The 23,661-nt window shown below is 36.3% G+C and overlaps 1 protein-coding gene and 1 long non-coding RNA gene across 3 annotated transcripts in view; both read right to left on the reverse strand.

Annotated features, from left to right (window-relative positions):
* Nucleotides 1–8,353, reverse strand: part of LOC111390227 — a 14,142-nt gene extending 5,789 nt beyond the window's left edge. The window contains exons 1-4 of the mRNA XM_023015234.1: nt 8,224–8,353; nt 7,983–8,113; nt 4,896–5,045; nt 2,224–2,568 (exon numbers count right to left, since the gene is read on the reverse strand). Coding sequence (XP_022871002.1) covers nt 2,224–2,568; nt 4,896–5,045; nt 7,983–8,113; nt 8,224–8,353 — 756 coding nt within the window. The remainder of the gene's footprint in view (nt 1–2,223; nt 2,569–4,895; nt 5,046–7,982; nt 8,114–8,223) is intronic.
* A 6,175-nt stretch (nt 8,354–14,528) lies between these two features.
* Nucleotides 14,529–18,380, reverse strand: LOC111390211. Of its 2 annotated transcripts, XR_002701868.1 has the most exons (4): nt 17,744–18,380; nt 15,794–15,872; nt 15,042–15,119; nt 14,529–14,958 (listed from the first exon to the last, which is right to left on the reverse strand). It is a non-coding gene; the product is annotated as an uncharacterized LOC111390211 (long non-coding RNA). The 2 variants fall into 2 exon arrangements; XR_002701867.1 differs by lacking the exon at nt 15,794–15,872 and having other exon boundaries at nt 17,744–18,379.
* Nucleotides 18,381–23,661: the final 5,281 nt, after the last annotated feature.

Below are 23,661 nucleotides of genomic sequence, written 5' to 3' on the forward strand. Positions count from 1 at the left end.
TGGGGAATAAGAACAGAAACCAAATCCAGGGAATTGAAGAAAGCCATTCTGTGTCCAATTATGATTACAGACCTCCATTATCCTGAACCAAACAGCCCCTTATTTAATAACAGCTGCTCAGCACCTACGACGCTTCCACAGCTCCTGCAGCCCTTTACTCACTCCTCAGCTTGGTGTGTTTCCAAACTTGTCTATTTTTAATACGACATCATGAGTGTGTGTAATGACCAATTAGACATTCATGAGCTCAATAATTTTGAAGAAGCCTATGAGATCAACGCCTTACTATACAACTTCTTAGACATGATTTCGCATGATAGAACCTCAAATCTTCAGGGAGAATTTGGTAAGCAACCCAAGGTTAGGAAACTCAAGCAGGGGTGAGGTACAAGTGAAGTCAATATAGATTTGAGCTTCAATTTTTGGTTCAAGTGACAAGATTATAAAATAAGCCAAGGTAGACAGCCCATTTTGAAATATCAAATTCCATAGTTGTTATAATGATGACAACAAAACCATATGTCTAGCAATCAGAAAGCAATGAACTATGTACGCAAATATAAGACCTCTTCTAAGCGAACAAAAGCCAAACACCATAGATCAATTGAGAACATTTATCGAAGTTCATTTTTCTTTAGTCTTTCCTTTTTCCATTGTTATAATTTCCTTCATAATTATTAGATCATTCTGGCCTTTTCACTTCTCATTTGAACCTTGATTTGCTCCTCTGCTCATTCCCTTTACCATTACTTCTACTCCACCCAGTCAATGAAATCACAACACTTCAATCTCTCATTATTTTTCCCCCAAGAGATCCATTAGAATTCTCCAAATTTTTTAAATCTCTGAACATTTATATAATGGCAATCAATTTTTTCATTATTCGATCAGATGGGCTCCCCTAACCCCCTGTGCATCCATTCCATCCATTCCAATCTCTGACTTTTTATCTTGAGTGCACAAACATGAAGCCCAATATGGATTCATCAATAGAGTTAGTAACCCACCACATCAGTAAAATAGATTGGCAGGTGCCACTCACATACATACAAATAACGATGGTCATCTATCTAGCATTTTATCAATTTAACACAACCATGTTGGGTCTGATATCATACTTCAATGCAAACAAAAGACCCCATGATCTTGCAATGCAAAGCTCCAACTTACGTCTATCACAGTGTGCAGAAAAAATCCATTACTTGAAAGGAAAACAGAGGCAGCATAGAATTTCAAGGAGATTAAGCAGTGTGCAGGAAAAAATTCATTACTCAAGAGGGAAAATAGGTTGGCTTAAAATTTCAAGGAGATTAAGCAATGTGCAGGAAAAAAATCCATTACTCGAAAAGAAAAACAGGGGGGCTTAAAATTTCGAGGAGATTAAACTTGTTGAATTGATTGAGGTTTACAGACTGGACAATGAAAAGAGAAAAGACATTGACAACAATGTAATTGAATAGATGAAAAGGAGGAAGTGATAAAGAGAATACCATAATGAAAACAAAGCCTAAATACTGGCTTGATCGAGAATTCAAGAGGCTAGAAAGTGAGGGAATTCAATTAGAAAGGAACCAAAAATCAAAAAATAATAATAATAATAATAATAATAAAAATAAAAATCCTTTATAGCTTTTATTGCACGGCATAATTTCTGGTGTTAGAATTTTAGAGCTCGACCTTTGGGTGGGATGCAGTCATTTTTCTAGGGGTTTTGCATAAAAACATACTTTTCGTTCTGCAGTCATGCTGGTGTATCAGGGGCTTGCATGACCTTTATTATGTTGTAACTATAATTTTACCTTCAAAAATGAACAGATGTGAAGGCTTACATATTGCCTTGCCCATAATAACACAGAAAAGACACCTCTTCATAAACTTGCACTTAGTTTGGAGAAAGGAAGTCACGAAATACACAGCAAATTCTATAGAACATTTCTTCCAATATTTAAGCATATATAATTTACATGAAAGGAGTAATAAATGCAAAAACCAACAACCTAATGCATTTGCTCATGTGATTGTATCTCTGCAGCCCCACCCCGAGAGAAAGAAAAAATTGGGAAAAATGAAATGAAATGAAAAGTACCATCGACGCATTGAAACAACACAGGAAGTCTATGGCTCTATATTTTAAAAATGACGAAAAAGAATCAATCATGATGTCATTCATGAATTAGGAAAATGTAATCCACCTCAAAGGAAAAATCTCATACTAGAACTTACCCGTGCGGCTCCCTTTTTGTGAGCATGGTAAGTGGGACCATCTTTATACTCGCCATACCAATAGTAAGTCTTTGATTTCTTATCATATAAAATGCCACCTCCATGGGCTTGAATGGGATTTCCATCAGTGTCCACCCATATTCTCCCTGGGTAATAGAAGAAACTGTTGTTGCCAGCATCCTTAGTAGGATCTACAGCAGTTTCCATATCAGGAAAAAATATGTGCCTTATTTGGGAAGACTCGTCAAGGAATTCATCAATCAAATTAGTTGGCCGTTTAGGTTTCCGTTTAACAGCACGAGGGGATCTCTTCCTTGGTGGGGGCAAAAAATCTATGAAGTCTACCTAAAGTCAGATAAGCTGCTTACCTGAAGACAACACGGTTCTTGACATGGGTCTGCTGCTGTTGGCCCTCTTAACTCTTATTACCATATAAACTCAATATCATGAGCTAAAATTTCTATATTTATATCAAGATAATGATCTGGTGTTCATCCCTTCAACAAGGTCAAGGTTTCACAATTCCGGGTCAAATTTTTGCTCTTACGCGACATAAAGTGTACTGATGGAGAATATTTAAGGTAAGGAGTAAAAAAGAGGGAATGGATTGTTGTTGGATCTTTGTGTTGCAATGATGATGACTTCAGACCAGGTTCTCTCTTTTCTCTCTCTAAAACAATGCGGCTTCTCTCTCTAAAACATAGCGATTTTGGAAGATTATTGAGTGACTTCTTTTTACGGTTTTAGTGGTTAGATTACACAGATCATTTCTGTAATTAAGGTAATTATGATTAAGAGAATACTTGGATTTTGTTGTCTCTTGGATGGAGTTGACACTTAAATGCAACTTTGTTAAGCAACTCTTAAAAAATTAATTATTTTTAATGATTTGGCAACAGATGGCCAACAAGCAAATAATGGGATGGTTGCAATTACAACTTCTTGCGTCGAGACGAGATCTAATCATATTTTTCTACTTTTTCTTGGGGGTGAAAAAGTCAAAAAAATCATTGAACTTTACACAATAATTTTCAAGATTTTGATACTTATATATTATTGTACACGTAGCACAATTCTATTTTTCATTAATCATTAAACTTTAAAAAGAAAAAAAAAATAGATGATCAACGAACATATCAATTAGTTATCTCATTGGTCACTAAATTTTAAAAGATTTTAAGATTGTCATCGAACTTAATAAATTATCTCATTGGCCATTAAACTTTGGAAAAAAAAATTGAATGGTCACTGAACGTATGACGTATCAAATCGTTATTACATTCATCGTTCAAATATGATCATATGATGATCCGACAAACAAAATGCTAGTGCCAGACATTATTGTCGTTATATGACGAGAAATCAATCAAAAACGTGCTTTCATATATTAAAAGCGCTTCTAAAGTACAGTTGGATTTTAACCTTTGCATTTTTCTTGTTGTTTATATGTATTTTCATTTAATATTATTTTTATAATTAATCGTATATTTTATAAGCACGATTTTTGACTGATTTGTCATCTAGTGTGTCTGTTAGCATTTTCTTTTGCCATGCCTATGAGTTCGTTGAATTTTCAAACGGTGAATTATTAAGTAATAGATAAAATAATAATTTGATGAGTTCAATGACCATCCAAAATACTTTTAAAATTTAATGCCCAATAGAATACCATTAGATAAGTTTGGTGATCATTTAAAAAACTTTTGAAGTTTCATGATCATCTAAAAAAGTTTTAGGATGCGTTTGATTGCGAAAATGAAATTTGCATATGAAAAAAATAAAGTTTTAATCAGTTCAATTGTCCAGAACTTATTTGCGTGGAAATTATTAATTAAATATATTTGATTAATTTAGTTTTCAATTTAACAAATATTATACTTGTCCATAAAATCACCCCTCACTAAAAGAATGTTTTAATTGTTTTTAAGGAAAATAAGATTGAATGAACAAAAGTTGCAAAATGTTTTCTATAAAAAAATTTATTCAATGGACACTTAAATTTTATCCCTTGACTCGGTGCATGTGTTGACTAACCTCATAAGGTTTAAGGACATTTATTAATTATGCTTTAAAATCCATAGTTTTTAATTAATCTAAGCTAAAAATAGGTAAATTATATATTTTGGAAATATACATATAATTGTCAAATAAATAACAAAAGTCAGTGGATTAAACTGTCAATAGGTTTTTGCCACCTCCGTACGCACATATATGTTACCTATGCATTTGACACCGTTAGATTGTAGAGGTAATCATTCTAATGAATGGTTTAACGACCATTTGCACGTTGACAATCAAATCATTAATAAAAAAAAAAAATTTAAAAATACATTAAAAGGGTGTGAGATTCAGTTTTGGGTTTTATTTCATCCCTTTTTCTTCAAACTAGATGGAGTATTTATAGGAGAAAATAGAATAAAAGGTCTTTCTTCATAGACATGTGACGACTATTCATCAGGCGGATCGTTATCAACATCTAATTCTATTTTTCCTTTTTAATAGTGACTACATGGCAGTGCACCCCCTTAACTAATGGCAACGAGATATTCTTCTATTCCCTTATTCAAGGTAGAAAATTTTGGTTTGCATGGTTTGAGCTTCTTCAATCTTTCTTTATATCGGTAGAAGGGTAAAAGATTCCCCAAAGATAAATAAATTCGAAATCTAGTTACCTTCTTTAGTACAGCCAGAAGGTTCACTTGGCCGCAAACTATATTAGTGAACCTAGGGATGGGTCGGCTCGACCCTTTAACCCACAGGCTCAACTCGAGCTCGTCATTAGACGAGTCAAGGTCAAGCTCGGCTTGTTGCTCGGGGGCAAGCTAGGCTTGGCCCACGAGCAGCTCACAAGCTCGTTATTTTTTTAATTTTTTTTTGGTAAATTTGCACATTTTTTATGAGCCCACAAGCCGCTCGAGGGGTCGACTCATGGAATTGAGCCCCCTACACCGCTCGAGCTCGGGCTCGTTATTTCCACTCGACCCGTTTTACATCCCTGAGTGAACCCTTCATCATTGGCATTGGTGGATATAACCTAGTCTAGCCCCATCACATATACATTTTTATTGTAAAAAAAAAATTTTTTTAATGATTTTTGTCTTTTTAAGTATTTAATTGTACGGTGATGAATTGTTAAGTATAGTGTTTAAATTTTAATTGTTGGGTCAAAAAAAAATTCAAAGAAAATCGTCGTATTTGTATATTTATGCAATTAAATGAATAGAAAAATAATAATAAAGTATTGGTAATTTATCTTGAATAGTATTTTGACAATTGTTTCTAAATTTATGGATGGTGAATAATATTGACGCAGAGATGCAAAAGTTATCGATTAAATTTGACCGGTTGGACCATAAAGTAAAACCCTTTTCATTAAATTTTATTATATTGTTTGTGGGTTAATCTTATATTTAAATGTTGCTACTTCCTTGATCAATTGCATTTTGTCTCACATTTGACATTTTAAAGCGTTCATTGTATATTGCATTTTTTTTTTTTAACTTATACTTAGATTCAGTTTAAATATTTTATTTTAAAATTTAATTGTTGCATTTTTTTAACTTATACTTAGATTCAATTTAAATATTTCATTTTAAATTTTAATTGTTGGGTTGAAAATCACAAATAAAAACTTTTCCCCAAGTGTTTGGGTCGACTTTCATCATTAGAGAGGTTGGAGCGACCATCCCCCGCACCTCCCCCCACTTGGACAACGATACAATTAGAACATAAATGTGCGTAACTTTTTGTATAGAGGTCGAAGTTGAGATCCGTAAAAATCATTAGACTTCTAACTCGATGATCTTTTCATAATACTTTAATTTTTTCACATGTTCATTGTGTTGGTTCTCATTTATTGACCCTTCATATATATATGATGATTTCTTGGTTGGTTGGACTTAAAATGAATTATTTGTTGATTTTTTTTTTCAAAAAGTAAATATCTAAATAAAATTGAAGTTACCTTTATTTTATTTTTCTTGTCGAATTTTGTTGTTAACATGCGATGATGTGTTTCTAAAAAAATGAAGAACTAGTGAATTTTGACATCTATTTGGCCAGATTTTGCTGAATGTTTGTTGAGAATTTTCATCAATTCTCCCAAGTTTGATGTTCAATATAGAATGTTTCCATACAAATCGAGGAATAAGAAATATTTCGGTCATAATTAATTTTGGTGTGTTAAGTTGTCTCATTTGATTCGAGAGTTCTAATTAAAACCGGTTCAGACCAATGGGAACAGACCAAGTGGTCCACTCCTAGTGCCGACACTTTATTAGGTAGTTTTTTAAAAAATAAATAATTCTTTTATCCTTTGGGCAGTTGAGCTGTATTTGGAGTGATGTTGCATTCTTTACTCATATATTATCTAAGAAAATAATTTTACATGTAATTTAATCAATGTCAGTTATTGCACTAATTGACCTACGTGATAGTTTGTTATTTGATATATTAATTTATCGTTTGAGGTAATAGAATTATAGGAAATTAATGTTTCAAATAACAAGTTATCACGATTACGATAGTCGTTGACTATAAATAATATTATTATGTTATTTTAGGCAACAGAGCTATAGAAAATTAATATTTTAAAATAACAAGCTAATGCATAGAACAATTGCAATCGTTGACTCTGTGTAGCATCACTCTTCTTTTAAAAAAATTACTATTATAGGCCATGTTTTGATATTATTTTAATCTAAGTCAAAGTCTAACAATTAATTTCAACCATATATTTCATGGATTCCACAACTTTTTAATCATACATTTCAAAAACTTTTATCAAAATCTACCACTACAAGAATTTTATGTTTTTTCTACAAAATTTATTTGTAGGGACAAACCTTTGCTGACAAAATAATTTTGTAGGCACATTTGTGAGGCAAACATCGAAGGGATAGATATAAGGCGACAAATTTTTGAAATTTGTCTGCTAAAGTTTTTCCCTACGAACCTTTTGGAAATGAATACAATTCGTCGTGTAAGTTTTCCCCCGACAAAGTAATTCATCTGCTAAAGTTACTTCTGCCCATGAAACGATTTCGCTTTGCCCTACAAATTATTTTATGGGCTACATCGTGTTTGTCCCCAATATTTTGTGTGAAAAATTTATATGTGGGCCAAGAGATAGACATTTGTCCCTATAATTAAAAGTTTGTGACAAGTTAAACCCTATTTTTCTGCAAATAATTTTTAGCGGGAAAAGCATATTTGTAAGCTATTAAAAAAGAATTAGGGGGGAGAAATTAAAATATTTATATATTTTTTATTTATATTATAATAATTTTTTAAACCTCAATCAAAATAATATAAAAATACAAAAATAATAATAAATCAATTAAAATGTAATGTCAATCAACATTAAATCCAAAATATTTCATCAACACACGAATAAATGATATTCATCAAGTATGATTACATCTAAAGTTAAAATGAGTAGAGTAAACATGCTATATATCTATTGTTATGCACATAAAAAACATGACTATTTATTCCGGTGAATTAGATATGTGCTGCGTCTCACCAAAGTTATTCTATTCATCCTCAATAGTATCATTTTTCTCATTAAAGGTTGAATCACAACCTTAAGGGTCCCCACCGCCTCGCCCCTGCAGCATTGTGGGAGAGGTTAATCGCTGGATGTGCCCCATCAGATCAGAGAACAAGAGCTGTCTATACACTGGTGTCCACAAAATGTCACAATCCATGTTTCAAGAATCGAACTCTTACACTGCGACTGCCAACAAGGCTGAGTATACCTCACCATTATCCTTTGCAACACTGAGATATACCCCAGGAGGCGTATCATCTTTCTCATTACTATTATTCTCTATTGGTAATGGTATAAATGGTGGTACAATGAAGCCAGGAACTTTACCACATAATTGTTCTATAGAATGATGCCAAGATTGTAATGTAGAACCAAATTGCTGCTCAACAACCTTTAGTTTGTTTTGCATATTTTGCTCTATGTTTACTTGAACTGTATCAGTATCTTACGAGCAGCACGTTCTACTTCCAACTCCTTCTCCAAATTGTGTAGATTGGAAGAAGATATCCCAATGTCTCGAAGGCGTCCATTTCCTAACCCAAGAATTTGACGCTCGAGCTTTGTACCTAGAACAGACATTGTTGATGTCAAAATTTGTAAGACTAATTTTGAGCCAACTTAATAGGTGATTTGATAGAGGTAAAAAGAATGAAATAGTAGAAAAATAGAGAAATTTGTATTGAAGAGAAAGCTTGTAGAATTTGTATTGTATGTCCTTCCATCCTCCCATTGGGAAACCATTTAGTCATGTTTATAGGTTCCCAACAATCGGCCTCCAAAAATAAGATATCTACAATGTTTTCATTGACTATTGATTAGCTCTTTGAGGTCGGTATGAACGGCTCATGATGAGGTTGAGCTGGTGGGTAATTTTGGCTGCATAGATAGTGAGAGAATGAGAATGATTTTATCGATTGAAACAAATGACGGATGTTAGAAGTCTCTCCCCTTGAGGAATACCATTGGCCTCTAATCAAGCAACTTGGCCCTTCCACATCACATCAGCTACAGTACTGACCTAGAAGTGTGTGCCATATCCTAAATTCAAGGATGCTGATTAGCTGTAAAGGTTGGTTGAACAAGTCATCATGACTTGGGTCATGATTACCTGACACCTAGTAATCATTGCTGATTTCTTATTGGCTGAAAATAAGGTGTTGATGTCATAGGTTCCACTTGTCGCTTTGGGAATGATCATCTGGGTGGTTATGACATAATTTAGGAGACACATGTCTAAAATTACAATGATGGTGTTTCTGCATGACTATGGCTCGAGCTGAGCTACCATGGTGGAGCTCATGCATAGAGCTGACCTCGATGCCGACCTAACTTAATAGAGTTCATGTGTAGAGCTAACATCAAGATGAGCTGACCTGCCTCGATAGAGCTGACCTCTAGATGAGCCGACCTACCTCGGTGGAGCTCATAGGTAGAGCTGACCTCCATGAGTTGACCTAGTGACCGTTTAGCCCATCATCTTCAAAGTGACCATTGAATATTCATAAGCTTTCATTCTTAGATTAAAATATGCCCGAGTTGATTTTTTGGACGTCAACAAATGCCCCCAAGGTCTGGACATTTACTTCTATAAAGTTCTGACCTTTATTTTCCAGCTCGGAGTAAGCATGATCCTACTTTTTTGAAAGTCTGTCAACCACAGGTTAGTTCAGGAATGAGGTCAAGTTAGCGACTCTAGCCTTTTCTAAGTCAGATTTTGTTACAGAATCACTTTTCCAATTTAAGGAGAAGTCTGCAATCTCTAAGTTCACTTTTTTCTAGCTATTTGACTTTTTCTATTTCGTTTGAATTGCACTTATTTGAACACATAAGGAAGTTGGGAAGAGGACTGTGAAGAGTAGGGTTTTGTGCTACTGAAGAGCGGGGCTTTGACTGAGTGTTGTAGTACTTACAACCTTAGCTGGTACTGCTGAAGAGCAAGGTTTGGGCCACTGAGAGCAGGCTTTTGTCTAAGTGTTGTAGCACTTACAGCCTTAGATTGTACTACTGAAGAGCAAAGTTTTTAGAGAATTCATTATGAGAAATTTTGCCCTGTTTATGGAGCAGGATTTTGAAAAATTCCTTAGGAGGAAATTTCGTTTAAATGTAGCAACACTTACGACCTTAGCTCGGCTTACGTATGGAGTATGGAGTAGGACTTTGAAGAATTCTTTAGGAGGAATTTCGTCTAAGTGTCGCAGCACTTACGACCTTAGCTCGGTTTGCGTATGGAGCAGGATTTTGAAGAATTCCTTAAGAGGAATTTTATCTAAGTGTCGCAGCACTTACGACCTTAGCTCAACCTACATATGGAGCAAGGCAAAGAATTCATTAGGAGAAATTTCATCTAAGTGTCGCAGCACTTACAACCTTAGCTCGACCTGCGTATGGAGTATAGAGCAGGGCTTTGAAGAATTCCTTAGGAGAAATTTTGTCTAAGTGTCGCAACACTTACGACCTTAGCTCGGCCTGCATATGGAGCAAGGTTTTGAAGAATTCCGTAGGAGCAATATCTTCTACGTATCACAGCACTTACGACTTTAGCTCGGCCTACGTATAGAACAGGGCTTTGAAGAATTCCTTAGGAGCAATTTCGTCTAAGTGTCACAGCACTTATGACCTTAGCTCAGTCTTTAAGTATCGCAGCACTTACGACCTTAGCTCGACTTGCGTATGGAGTAGGGCTTTGAAGAATTCCTTAGGAGGAATTTTGTCTAAGTGTCGCAGCACTTACGACCTTAGCTCGACTTGCGTATAGAGCAGGACTTTGAAGAATTCCTTAGGAGATATTTCTTCTAAGTGTCGCAGCACTACGACCTTAGCTCGACCTGCGTATGGAGCAGGGTTTTGAAGAATTCCTTAGAAGGAATTTCGTCTAAGTGTCGTAGCACTTACGGTCTTAGCTAGGTCTGTGTATGGAGCAGGGCTTTGAAGAATTCCTTATGAAGAATTTCGTCTAAGTTTTGCAGCACTTACGACCTTAGTTAGACCTCCGTATGGAGCAAGGCTTTGAAGAATTCCTAAGCTCGGCAGTTGAAGAGTGGAAGAAAGGTTTGTGGGGTCTTACGGACTCGCCTTAATGAGATGAAGTCTTACGACTTAGCCTTGTTGTTGAAAGGTCTCATGGACTCGCCTCAATGAGATGTCATGGGCTGGGGTTCATTTTCAATTGTAAGAAAACCACGAGCTTGCGCTCATCCCCAGAATGTGAAAATATGAGTTAGGTCTTGCTTCAGGAGGATGTTGCAAGCAAGGATTTGTATATTGTAGTTTAGCTCGATTTTTATCATCTTTTGGTTAAGTGGCCTCTTTCTTTACTACTTTGGTTGAGCTGAGGGGTCGATACTTTTGCTAATGGTTTTTGGATTGACTCCTTCCATGGCTTTTGCGACTCCAAGTGAACACATCTAAGTTTGGGTGGATGAGCTCCGAGCTAACCTGAATTTTATTCGACTCGTTTACTAGTTGAGCCTATCTGTTGCATATCTATACCCTTGGTATCCAGTGGGCCGAGGTCATAATATTGGAGATATCAAAATCGTCTCTCCAAGTTTGGCCATAAAATTCTTCGATTTGACCGAGGCCGATTTAAGATTTTCACTTGATTTTTGTGGTCCCGAAGTTCTTTAGTGTGGTGACTTGCCAACCTTTGGTACTGACATTGCTTATGTTGGTTGAGACTCATTAAGTTCTTTCTTAAGGGAAGTGGTCTACGGAAGACCTTTTTTACCCCACTTGCATAAAGATCCCTTCTACGATTGTATTTAAATGATGGTGTTGCTGGTGGCCGACCTCATTTTCTTTGGCTGAGCTAAAATGTTGAGCTCTTTGAACTAGCTCCGTTCTTTGTCACCTAACAAGGAGAGTTGACCTGTCATAGGCTCAGCTAAAGTGTTAAGCTTGCTGAGGTGAGTTTGTAGTGATTGACTTCATCTTTATTTTGTGGTCATCAATCATTCTTTGGGCACGATCTTAGCTTTAGAGCCTACGAATTGAGCTAGGTAGGCTGTGGTCAAGTCGGTCAAAATATTGCTCGACCTTTGTGGCAGCTCTTCGAACTAGCTCTGTTCTTCATCTCCTAACATGGAAAGCTGGCCTGTCATAGGCCAAGCTAGGAGCTGACCCTTGTGGTAGCTATTCGAACCACCTCTGTTCTTCGTTTCCTAACATGGAGAGCTATCCTAGGCCGAGCTAACATTTACTGGCTGGGCTGACCTAACATCGACAGCTATTCATTTTCTTAGGTGGCTTAGGTCATGCTCATCATCTGTTTCTTTAATGAGCGTGTTTTGAATGAGGCTAGGTTGTTTACCTTTTTGGAGGAAGTGATCATTGTGTATCTAGCCCATTAATAACATTCCAGTTCTTCCAAAGTTTCATTCTTCTTGATGTAGACTCCTTTGTGCAGGAGGTTACCCATTTCTTCCTCATACGGGGGATTCCACCTCGGTATAATGAGATAGGTTCGGACTTGGTCCGATCTGGATGGGGATTCATTGAGCTCGAGGTGGACTCATTCAAACAAGAGGTTCCAATTTCTTTCACATACAAGAAACATCGCCTCGGTATAGTGAGGTTCGACCTGGGTGAAATCGTTCTACATCTGAAATTTTGTTTTCGATAGAATTTGTATCATTGGGATAGGTAAATGAATGGCTTTCTTAGTTGATCCATGGTTCATGACTCAGTTTAGATGAAGTAGTTCTGATTTATATGAAATTTTGAGAGATACGGGATGTACTCACAATACGAGCTCTCCTTTTAGCGACAAACTGTTAACGTCAAAATTTGAAAAACTAATTTTGAGCCAACTTAATATGTGATTTGATAGAGGTAAAAATGATGAAATAGTAGAAAAATAGAGAAATTTGTATTGAAAAGAAAGCTTGTAGAATATGTATTGTATGTCCTTCCCTCTTTCCATTGGGCAACCATTTAGTCATGTTTATAGGTTCCCAAAACAACCAATCGGTCTCCAAATATAAGATATCTACAATGCTTTCATTGACTATGGATTGGCTCTTTGAGGTCGGTATGAACGACTCATGATGAGATCGAGCTGGTGGGTAATTTTGACTACATGGATAGTGAGAGAATGAGAATGATTGCATTGATTGAAGCAAATGATGGATGTTAGAAGTCTCTCCCCTTAAGGAATACCATTAGTATCTATTTATAGGCCTCTAATCAAGCAACTTGGCCCTCCTATGTCACATCAGCTACAGTACCAACCTAGAAGTATGTGTCATATCCTAAATTCAAGGATACTGATTAGCTGTAGAGGTCGGTTGAACAAGTCATCATGACCTGGGCTCTTGTTGCTTTGGGAATGGTCGTCCGGGTGGTTATGACATCATTTAAGAGACACATGTCCAGAATTGTAATGATGGTGTCGAGCTGAGCTGCCATGGTGGAGCTCATGCATAGAGCTAACCTCAATGCCAACCTAACTTAGTAGAGCTCATGTGTAGAGCTAATATCGAGATGAGTTGACCTACCTCAATATAGCTAACCTCGGGATGAGCCGACCTACCTCGATGGAGCTCATAGGTAGAGTTGACCTCGAGATGAGCGACCTACCTCAGTGGAGCTCATGGGTAGAGCTGACCTCCATGAGTTGACCTGGTGACCGTTTAGTCCATCATCTTCGAAGTGACTAATGAATATTCATAAGCTTTCCTTCTTAGATTAAAGTATGCTCGAGCTGATTTTTTGGACGTCAACAGATATCATGATATTGATTCCGACATCAGGATCATCTACAGGTATCTCCTCTGAAGGGGTATCTTCGAGAAGTTGTTGTTCCTTTGCCTCTCTACAAGATATTTATATTTTTTGACAAGCATCTCATCCTACAAACACAATCAACAAGATATATAAAACAGCCCATAAAATAAAAATTTGCAAGAGATAACACAACTGTATCCAAGAGATATAGTACAATTTAAGAAATATAATTAATTCTCAAAAACATTTTGACCATGGCAGTGTTCGTTTCTAAAATAGCCCCAAGAATAGTGTACAAAAATTGTCATACTACTTAATCTAATGATAATTTTCTAGCATTTTTTAATCTAACTTTGCCATATAATTTTTGTGTCTAACATGGTAGATAAAACATGATAAAGAAAACAAATTTATAACGTTGAGTCTTTTTTCCATGTTGAGCTTTAGCTTCATTACAAGTCCAACACTTGTTCTTCCCTGCATAAGCAAACTCAAATGTGTCGACTTCGAGAAACTTCGAACCATCCTAATAATAAAAAAATGCATGTTTCAAATATTGAATTCAAATTCTTAGCAAAATTAATTAATTAAGTACATGTTGATAACATATGAATTCATTGCCTCAGCCATCTTCTCCACTATGTATGAGAAAGGACGTGAACTAGTACGATGATTGTACTTCTTCTTTGATCGATTCAGTATGTTTGGTGATGATGCCTTTTGTAAAGAAAAATATAGATATTCCATAACAAAATTAGAAATAAAAGCTGTGAACTGATATGAAATTGCACAATAAATACCAATTGATTTACACCTTTATCGAGCATCTCCAAAGGGGGTTGGCTAATGCATTATCACGTGTCTTGTGCAATTTATAATATGCACTCAACTCAACCTTGAACTACCTGTACCTCCTATTGTATAGTCTATTAATATAATTTTCCAATCTTAAGTCTTTCGAATCTATCTCGAAGTTCAGCTGGAATTGACATAATTAAAAAAAAATCATAAAATACAAAAAAAACCATAATTATAACGAACTACCCAATTCTAGAAAATAAGGCACAAAGTAAATATAAATAACATTGCAAAATCAAATGAATAATGTGCTTTTAATTGATTCATGTAGTTTTATTCCGCTATTAATTTTCCAGCAGCATAAATACATTTGCGCATGCTTACCGTGATCTCATCCATAAGGTCATTTTTCTCACTTGGAGAAATGGTTTGCTAATAACTCATATTCATTGGGCAATGTGAACGAATGATGGCTCCGATATCGTGAACCAACAAATCATGTACTTCAGAACTTGTTGCTCGTCTGCTTACTAAATTGTATAAAACTCGAATTTTCTCTCAAGTTGTACGAACGATACGAGATGTCTTAATTTGTTTACATGCTCCTCGAGTAGGATGATCATCGAGAGTCCTTGGCAAGTGTCCTACACCTATACCTATACCTGCAAAACCAATAATAAAAGTCGAACATGTAAATGAACTTTATAAAGTAAGAAAATTGACTATCATAAAATAAACAGCCTACCTTCAGAATCGTCTATTTCATCGTCCAATGCCTCATTATCTTCTTCAGCTCTATGAAAATGTTCACTTTCTGCTGTGCCTATCACATGAGTTTTCCAAAAAAAAAAAAAAAAAATTTAAATACTTGCTTTTTAGAAAATAATTGAAACAAAATTAATTGATAAAGAGATATAATAATGAACATATCTAAGGAATTCAATGCACATGTATTTTTACTCATTTTTAATTTGGGAGAACATTTCCATACTTGTTAGTTTCAAAACATCAAATTGGCATTACAAGTAAAAAAAAAAAATCCTAATTTAGAGATGAATTGATTGTCATGACAAGAGTGCAACAGCTTTTCATGATACATTTGAAAGTGACAGATTGGCTTAGCTTTAAGCTTATATGGGGAAAATTTTGGACCTCAGAAATAACATATTTTGCTACAATATAGCTGCATCAACCCAAAAATTAAAGACTAATCATTCTGCAGAAAATAGTTTCGATAAAAAGTAAAATATGAACCACAGTAAAATGGTACACATTTCATACTAAGCATGTGAACAATTTAAAGTTTGTTAGTGTTTGACACATCAACAAACATATAAGATTATATCTATGCATAGAATACTAAGTCTAACATATTGAAGACAAGTCTTAGCATTCTGTAGTCAAGCCAAACAGTCCATTTTATGTAAAAAGTCTAAATTGGCTTTTAATTGCTCTACTTTCGTGCATTAATTAATATGTAAACAGCTAGATCATTACTTTTCAGTAAATACAATCAGATTTTCAACCTCCAAACACAGTAAATGGCTCGGATTCCTCCCTTTGAGTTCCCAGGTCACTGCTCAAAATCTCAAAAACTCAAATCGATAGCTGAAACAAGTGAGGATAGTTGATTTTGAATGGAAGAATTCAACAGGCAAATCTTTCAGTTTCTATTTTGAGGGAATTGTGTACTTGCATGCCTTAAAATCACTGTCACATTACCATTTCTCCTAATCTATTTATGTCCTTGACATACAAGATATAACTAGGAGGTCAAGTTTCAACCGATAAGCTGGGAGACAAATTGAGCAAAGCCCAAAAATTACAAAGGATAAGTTTATTGCATATATATAATAATCGACTCATGCTAAAATCGACCAAATTAAATTAAACCCAAGTACTTCAAATGTAATAACCAATTCAGAAAATGAGATAAATTCAAAATACAATTTTGAAAATTTCTAATTGAGCAACTGAATAAATGCTGAAAATCAATGACAAAATTCCAGCTATGCAATTTCTTAAGCACCACAAAATTTAGGTAGTAACAGATTGGCTGAGTTTTAAGCTTATCTGGGGAAACTTATGGACCTCAGGAGTAACAAATTTCAGATGAAAAAATCACATAAATATGTAAAGGTCAATTCATCAAGCAAAAATGAACATGAAAACTAAAAATGCAGCTTCTCAAGTGAGTTCTATAAAATCAGAACACGTATTAGTAGACTATGTTGTCGGAAATTCGACTAACGCAATCAAAAGAAGAAATAAAATAAGTAGAAAAATAGACAGTAAATGAAGCGAGGTATGCTAATAAAGTAAGCAAATCTCCTTAAGACAGATTTCGCCCCCCAATGAAGTGCAAACGGGATTATGGACGTCTGTCTCCCAAGATACAACGCTCCTTCCAAAGTCGATACTGCACAATACCAACCTTGTCGGTCGAACCAATGAATGATCGTACTTGAACGGAATAACGACGGAAGTATAAGAGATTTTTTTTTTTTTTTTCGAGCAGAATATGGAGATAGAAGAATTTAGAAATCAATTGAATTCGTAATTGATTTGGTGTGTCAAAAAACGAATATGGGGGTCCCTATTTATAGAGATTGAAGTGTCTCATGGAACAGGTGTGTGACATTTCAGGAACTGGTGCAACACTTGGTCTGATTCGTCTTAGCCATTGGATCGCACTATTTTTATGATCTGACGGCCCAGATTGAACCATGAAGTGAAGTGTCCATTCATCATGCCTATTCACCAATTTCTGAATAGTCACAGCCATACGGATGCCACGCGTATACCTAACCGCCATGCAGGACGAAGGGACGCGACCTACCACTCGTGCGCCACCTAGAATGCCAACTCATCGAGCCTTGTGCTGCCACGTCATCGAACCACGAGTCCATTTCCGAAAACTATAAGGCTCCCCAGCTCCTCGCGACGACGTGCCAAGTGCGCCTCTAAAGCGCCCAATGCGTACTTTGCGACGTGCGCGTGCCGGGACCGGGACCGGGTCCGGGTCCGGGTCCGGGGAATGGTGCTAGTGGTGCGAAGCACCACTCTAGTGGTGACTAGCCTTTGGCTAGCTAAAGTTAGCCAAGTGGTAGGTAACATATTAAATTATATATTATTTACACAACCCACTATATAAACAAGACTATTTTCTTGTAAACTTTCGATGTGGGACTCCTTTCCATATAAAAATCACTTAAAATGGGCTTATCAACATATGGGCCTATATTGGAGACTTTTCCAATTCACTCAAATTAATTGCAATGACCCATATCATTAAATATTACATTTAATATTTTAAACCCAAATCAAACCCAAATCAAATTCAATTAATTCCAACAGACTATGCGATGGTGAAGACTGACAACCTATGCAACAGCTATCATGCTTATTGCAAATCAGAATTGAAAATTTTAAAAAATGGCATAGTACCTGAACCTTTGTTTACAACTTGGGTGACGACGAACAGCACTCATAGGATGAGAAGGTGGTTGATCAGGCTTGTTGTTGGAGAGATCATATTTGCACCTGGATTAGGAAGAGTCCTAGTTGGTGTCTCAGGATGTGTAGGAGTACGAGTAGTCTCAATTAAAGGAGCATAACAAGTGGAAATATTTTCGATGGTTGACCGAGTTGCAATTTTGCGAAGCTGGTATAGAGAAGTTTTGGGGGATTGAGATGTTGGAGATAAGGGAGGTACTAACCTACTGGCTTGAAATTAATGTCGCAATGAAAGAGGAGGTACAAACCTATTAGTGGAAGAGTTATTAGATCGCGATTTCTAAAGCAGCGTAGGCTCATTTATGCAAGTCAATCGGGACATCTTAGGTGCTGAAAGTACATGTGAGTTGTTAGAATGTTTCTTTTGAGAAATCAAATTCATCTACACTATGAAAGTAATAATTAGAATACAAGCATTAGACTATGCTAAAGCAATATCTAAACTAAGAGAGCAACATGTAAAAGTTGTAATTAGATACACAAGGCTCAGTAGATATAATTGTTTCGCACGTGTTAGTCGCTAACAATTAAAAGGGATCAGACGATTGTGTAAGGGACAAACCTCTTGAGACAATGTCCCAAAAAGGGGTGTTCTTTTATTGACGATGACTTTACAATTAGAAATTAAAAACAGAATGCCTCCAAGGGGCGCAAGCACACGAGTTACTGAAAAAAGTGTTTAAATCTAAGTTAAGGAATTTAAAATTACATGTTCTCTGTTCGAGAGTTTTTGATTCGGTCCCCTGCTCTATGTCTTTTCTTCCTTTTATACTCCCTGGATGATCTCTTTGTGATCAACCGTCTAAAAACTGCTTGATCGTTCTACAACTGCCCACTTTCCTCGTAATGGCCAACTTGTCATGGAACTGCCTTTTTTAACTGCTGCCATTACTCTTCGTCGTTCAACCATTTTCGATTGAATTCCTTGAATCGTGGAACGTGATAGGCTGCTTTAATAACTGCTTTGATAACTGCACTTCTTGATAACCACAACATTTTATGTTTGCTAAGACCTTGGGCGACTCGAAGGTTTGGGCGAGAATAGAGTAACAGCTCTGGGCGACTGCATGGCACTCCATTCGTTCAGATTCTGGGCGACTTGCAAACTTGGGCGATGGTGTTACCGCGTTCTTGGACCTTCATCTTGAATTGTTTGATTGGGCTTCGTTCTTTGGGCTATCTGATTTGGGGATCCTCCAATTGGGCTTCATTCCTTGGGCCGTTCGATTTGGGCTGAATTTTTATGTGTCAACAATTACCCCCCAATATGGCAGAATTAATACCAATTATTAAATTTTGCCATATTCACTTTGTGTTTCCAGCAACATTCGAAATTCCCAAGAATTTCAATCATTATTTTCTTCCAGAGCTTGAAAAGGTGCGACGTTTTGCAAACCCTTATAACCCCCAACTATTAAATCACGCCTCACTTTTTCGCGTTTCTCTCCCACAATTTACTGTTCATCTTTTGCTTCCCTGCTACGTAACTTTGAAAAAACTCCGTTTCATCCCTAATGGCTACTTCACAATCTCAAGCTGGCGACTCTTTTAGTTTTGATGACTTTCAGAAACTTCCGAGTCGTCCATACATAACTCCGAGCTTTCTCGCGTCCGCCAATGTCGAACTCAATGAGTTCTACCTAGGTCTTTTCTTCAACAATGCAGAGGCAGTCGAACAGACGGCGGTGGACCAGCTGTTTCCTTGTACTCAAGGCCCTCCATTTCTAAACTCTCTGCCGCTGGGGCCACTTCGCGAAAGAGGTATTCGCACTTAGCCTAAATCTGATGTAGTTTTCCATAGGTGGCATGCTCGTATTGTGGGCCATGGTCCTACTAAGGCACTTTTTGATAATGCTAAGATTTCTGATTTGTTAGAAATCTCTATTCAACTCCCTACTTTTGATTCAGCACTTTTTTCGATCGCTTTGAGTTTTTAGTCTTTTGCGTATAATACCTTTATTTTCCCTCTTAGCCCCATGTCTATTACTTTAACGGATGTTGGGGCCCTAGTGAATCTACCACCTTTGGGCGATACCATTTTTCCTGGTATCTTGGTTTCTGGTGGCACCCCAAAGTTTGGTAAAAACTACACCGAATCTTATTCAAGCCTGCAAGCCCTTCATAACCATTCGAGCGCTGAGTCTTCCCGTACTGAGCGAGTGGCCTTTATTTTGGTTTGGCTTTGTAAATATGTTTTGTGTGTGCCAAGCATAAAGCCCTCCCTGAGTTATTTACCCATAGCGCACGAATTGGCGCGTGGCAGGCCTTTGAATTTATGTTCTTTCTTTTTGGCTGCCCTTTATAGAGGTATGGCTTCTCTTCAAACTCAATTGAAGAATGGTGCATCTCCCACTGGTAGTAGACCTCTTTGGTTCACTCAACTGTGGTTGAGATCCTATTTTCCGTTCCTTGGTGCTCCATCAATTTCTCGTTCTTCTGCTAGCTGTTATGGGCTAGCCATTGAGCCCTTGGCTCCTGTAAATATGTCTAGAAGGGATATTTTTTTATTCTTTTCATTCTTTGGATTCAATCCCTTCCTTCTTTCCTTTTCCTCCTTTTTTGACTCCAAACTATGTGCATCCTCCCTCCACTATAGACAACACAAGCACCTCTCTGCTCATTTGGATCCAGTTTTCGACCGGAAGGGAGTTATCTCATGATATTTTAACTGGGACCAATGCCAAGGTAGGGATAGAAATATATGCTCCCCAATTTTTTGCTCGCTGTTCGCAAAATTATTTTTTCTCGATTTTAAAACCCACCGCAAGTGTACGGTTCGTTAACAAGTAGTAAAGTAGACTATGAGTCCAAGTATCGTTCCCACGAGGATTAAATTAGCTCTAATTAGACTAATGTGACCTTAACCGAATCTAATTGAATGAAAATTTGGTTTAAATATGAAAACCTTAATTTTGGGAGAAATCCCCAATTCGAAACCCTAATTGCAAAGATAACCCTAATTTCAAAATTGGAAACCCTAAATTCAAAATTTCACTGATCTAATGAAATAAATATGCAACTGAAATGTAAATACGCAATTTTAGAATTACTGTATTGAAATGAATTGAAATGAAATCATTAAGAACTTGAATCCCCAATTGATTATTAAAAACCCTAATTTCACAAATTCAACGAATCGATGAACAAAATGCCAATTCAATGTTCCTAAATTATCCAATACACTCTCTCGATATATATTGAATCTACTCTTACACATCACCAGCCTATATTTCTATGGATGATGCAATGTATAAGAATGCATGACTTTTTATGAACATTTTCATGAATTGCATAAAGCATAGAGGTAAGTTTCCATCCCCTATCGGACCCTATGTCGATTTATATTCTATCGAATTTATTCCCCTTCTTTCGAATGCAAAGAATAAATCATCTACAATCACATAATAATTGGCCAAATAATTATGGAAACATTCAACTCACATAAATCAAACATTTGTTCAATCGAAATTAATATTGAATATATGAAATAACGGAAATTTAAATCATCAAAAGGTTCATCAAATTCCTAATGAATAAAAACCCTAGCCTATAATCTTCATTGCAAAATCAAGAAATTAAAAAAAACGAAATTAAAAGATAATAAGAATACACCCGTATAGAAGTTCTTCAATCCGTGTGTATAATCTTCAATCCCGTCTCGAGCCCGTGTGAAATTGAATCCAAAATCAAGTTTCTTGCCTCCAATTTTGGTCTCTTCCTTCTCCCTGGTCGTTCTGCCTCTTCATATGATGATTTTTGGTATTTATATCGCGTCCAAATTAAGTAGGGAAGGAGTTTCAACCAAAACGAAAAACCGCGCCCGAGTGTTAAAGATCCTTCTATGCGGTCCCGAGTGTTAAAGATCCTTCTATGCGACCGCATAGAAGGAATCTATGCGGTCGCATAGATCAATTTGTTTGGGCTCATTGAGTCCCTGGAGCCTTCTATGCGACCGCATAGAAGGTTACACTATGCGGTCGCATAGAAGTAACATCTATGTGGTTTGTTCAATTTGGTCCCTGAACGTCTTTGTTGTTTCTCTTGACTTCTTTCTTCGATTTCTTCATCTTTTCAACAAATTTTATCTTCCAATTGATGATTGATACCATCAATTCTTATGCCCCTCATTCGGCATATCTTTTGAGTATTTGCGCTTTAGTCCTCCAACTTTCAATTGTCTTCATTTCAGTCCCTCTTCAATATTTTCTTCTTCCAGTTGTTTTGCTTTGTCATTGAGCTCATACTTGGCATGTCTTCCCTCTCTTTTTGCATTTAGCTCAACTTTTCAATATTTGCAGCTTTGGTCCTCGAACTATCAAATTGTTGCGTTTTGGTCCTTCTTCGGCTCTTTTCTCCTGAATTCCACAATTTCCATTGAATTACCTACAATGCATAAATTTAACTGGATTAAGTCACAATTCAACCATTTTATCCATGTTTAAGTCATGTTTATGATCCAAATAAGTGTGTAAAAACACACTTATCAAATCCCCCAAACTTAAACTATTGTTTGTCCTCAAACAATGCAGTGACTCAGAGTTAAACTAACATGGCTTAATAGCTTGCCGTGTCTCAGGATTGGAACTCAGCAATCCACTAGAACTATATCAATATTGCAAGAATAAAATTAACCTTTACTCGTCAGTTGCAATACTCAACGTGTGTGTGTGAACTCATGCCAACTTATCAAGCTTATGAATGGTTTGTTCTCGACCCATAATGGTCAAATTTATCCTTACATCACTCAAGAGATACACAAATCCCCCAAACTTATTCTTTGCACTCAATTATCTTGGGGTGTTTTCTAAGGTTAGGAATTTAACAACTATAATCCTTACCCTCTTTTAGTTTGGATAGATCTCACCCTTACTAGTATACATATCAACAAGTAGAGACTCTCTTTAATTTGATTGTTTCAACCCTTAAGCTCAAACTAAGCTACTTACCTCGCGTCAAGGTTAAAGTCATATCAATCAAATGTCCAACAGGGGTTATTATTATTATCATTATTTTTGAAATATTTTTTTTTTATCTTCTCATTTGCTTTCTATATAACCCCTGTAGCGGGTTTTTAGGCGATGACTCCCAAACCAGTTGGTCTTAGGGCACCAGGTTTTAAACCCTTGCAGCCTTATTCACCCGAGTTATAAAGGTTCGATAAGATGAATTTTGTCAACTTCTCTTTTATCTTGCTTTCTATATGACCCCTGTAACGAACTTTAGGTCGATAATTCCCAAACCAGTTGGCTTTAGGATATCAGGTTTTAAACCCCAACAGACTTACTTGCTCGAGTCATAAAGGCTTTTGAGAGAAGTGATAATTTTCCCATGTTTATTTTATAGACATTTGATATCAACAACCATCCTCAATTTAAAGTTTTCACCTATTTCTCACCTTTTGGGTCTAGGCAATCCACACAATATAATTTCATGCACTGAGCCTCTACTTATCTCCATGTTTACTTATAGTGGCTTAACCATCTCCCAACTATCCTATGGTGAATTAACGGGTTAATGATATAGAGGGTTAGCCTAGGTTTCTTATGTTTTACTCCAACAATCCTATTCAATAACTTAACATGAAAACATGAGTGGCGTGCAAAAGAAAGTCAAGCATTGCATCAATAAGTATCCGTTAATTAAATCCTGTACTATATTAACAGTTCTATATTTCACCTGTCCAATAATCACATCATAGCCGGCAAGGCTACCAAACCCACACAAGCATGCAAAAGTAAAACCAACACTCATTCATCACGCATGCATCATGCAAGAAGGTAGTCAATTTAATGATTGATTGTGAAAATGCATATTAACTACATGCCGAATATTTGTTTGAAAATTATGCT

This window comes from Olea europaea, unplaced genomic scaffold (assembly GCF_002742605.1).
Source record: "Olea europaea var. sylvestris unplaced genomic scaffold, O_europaea_v1 scaffold661, whole genome shotgun sequence".
Lineage (NCBI taxonomy): Eukaryota > Viridiplantae > Streptophyta > Magnoliopsida > Lamiales > Oleaceae > Olea > Olea europaea.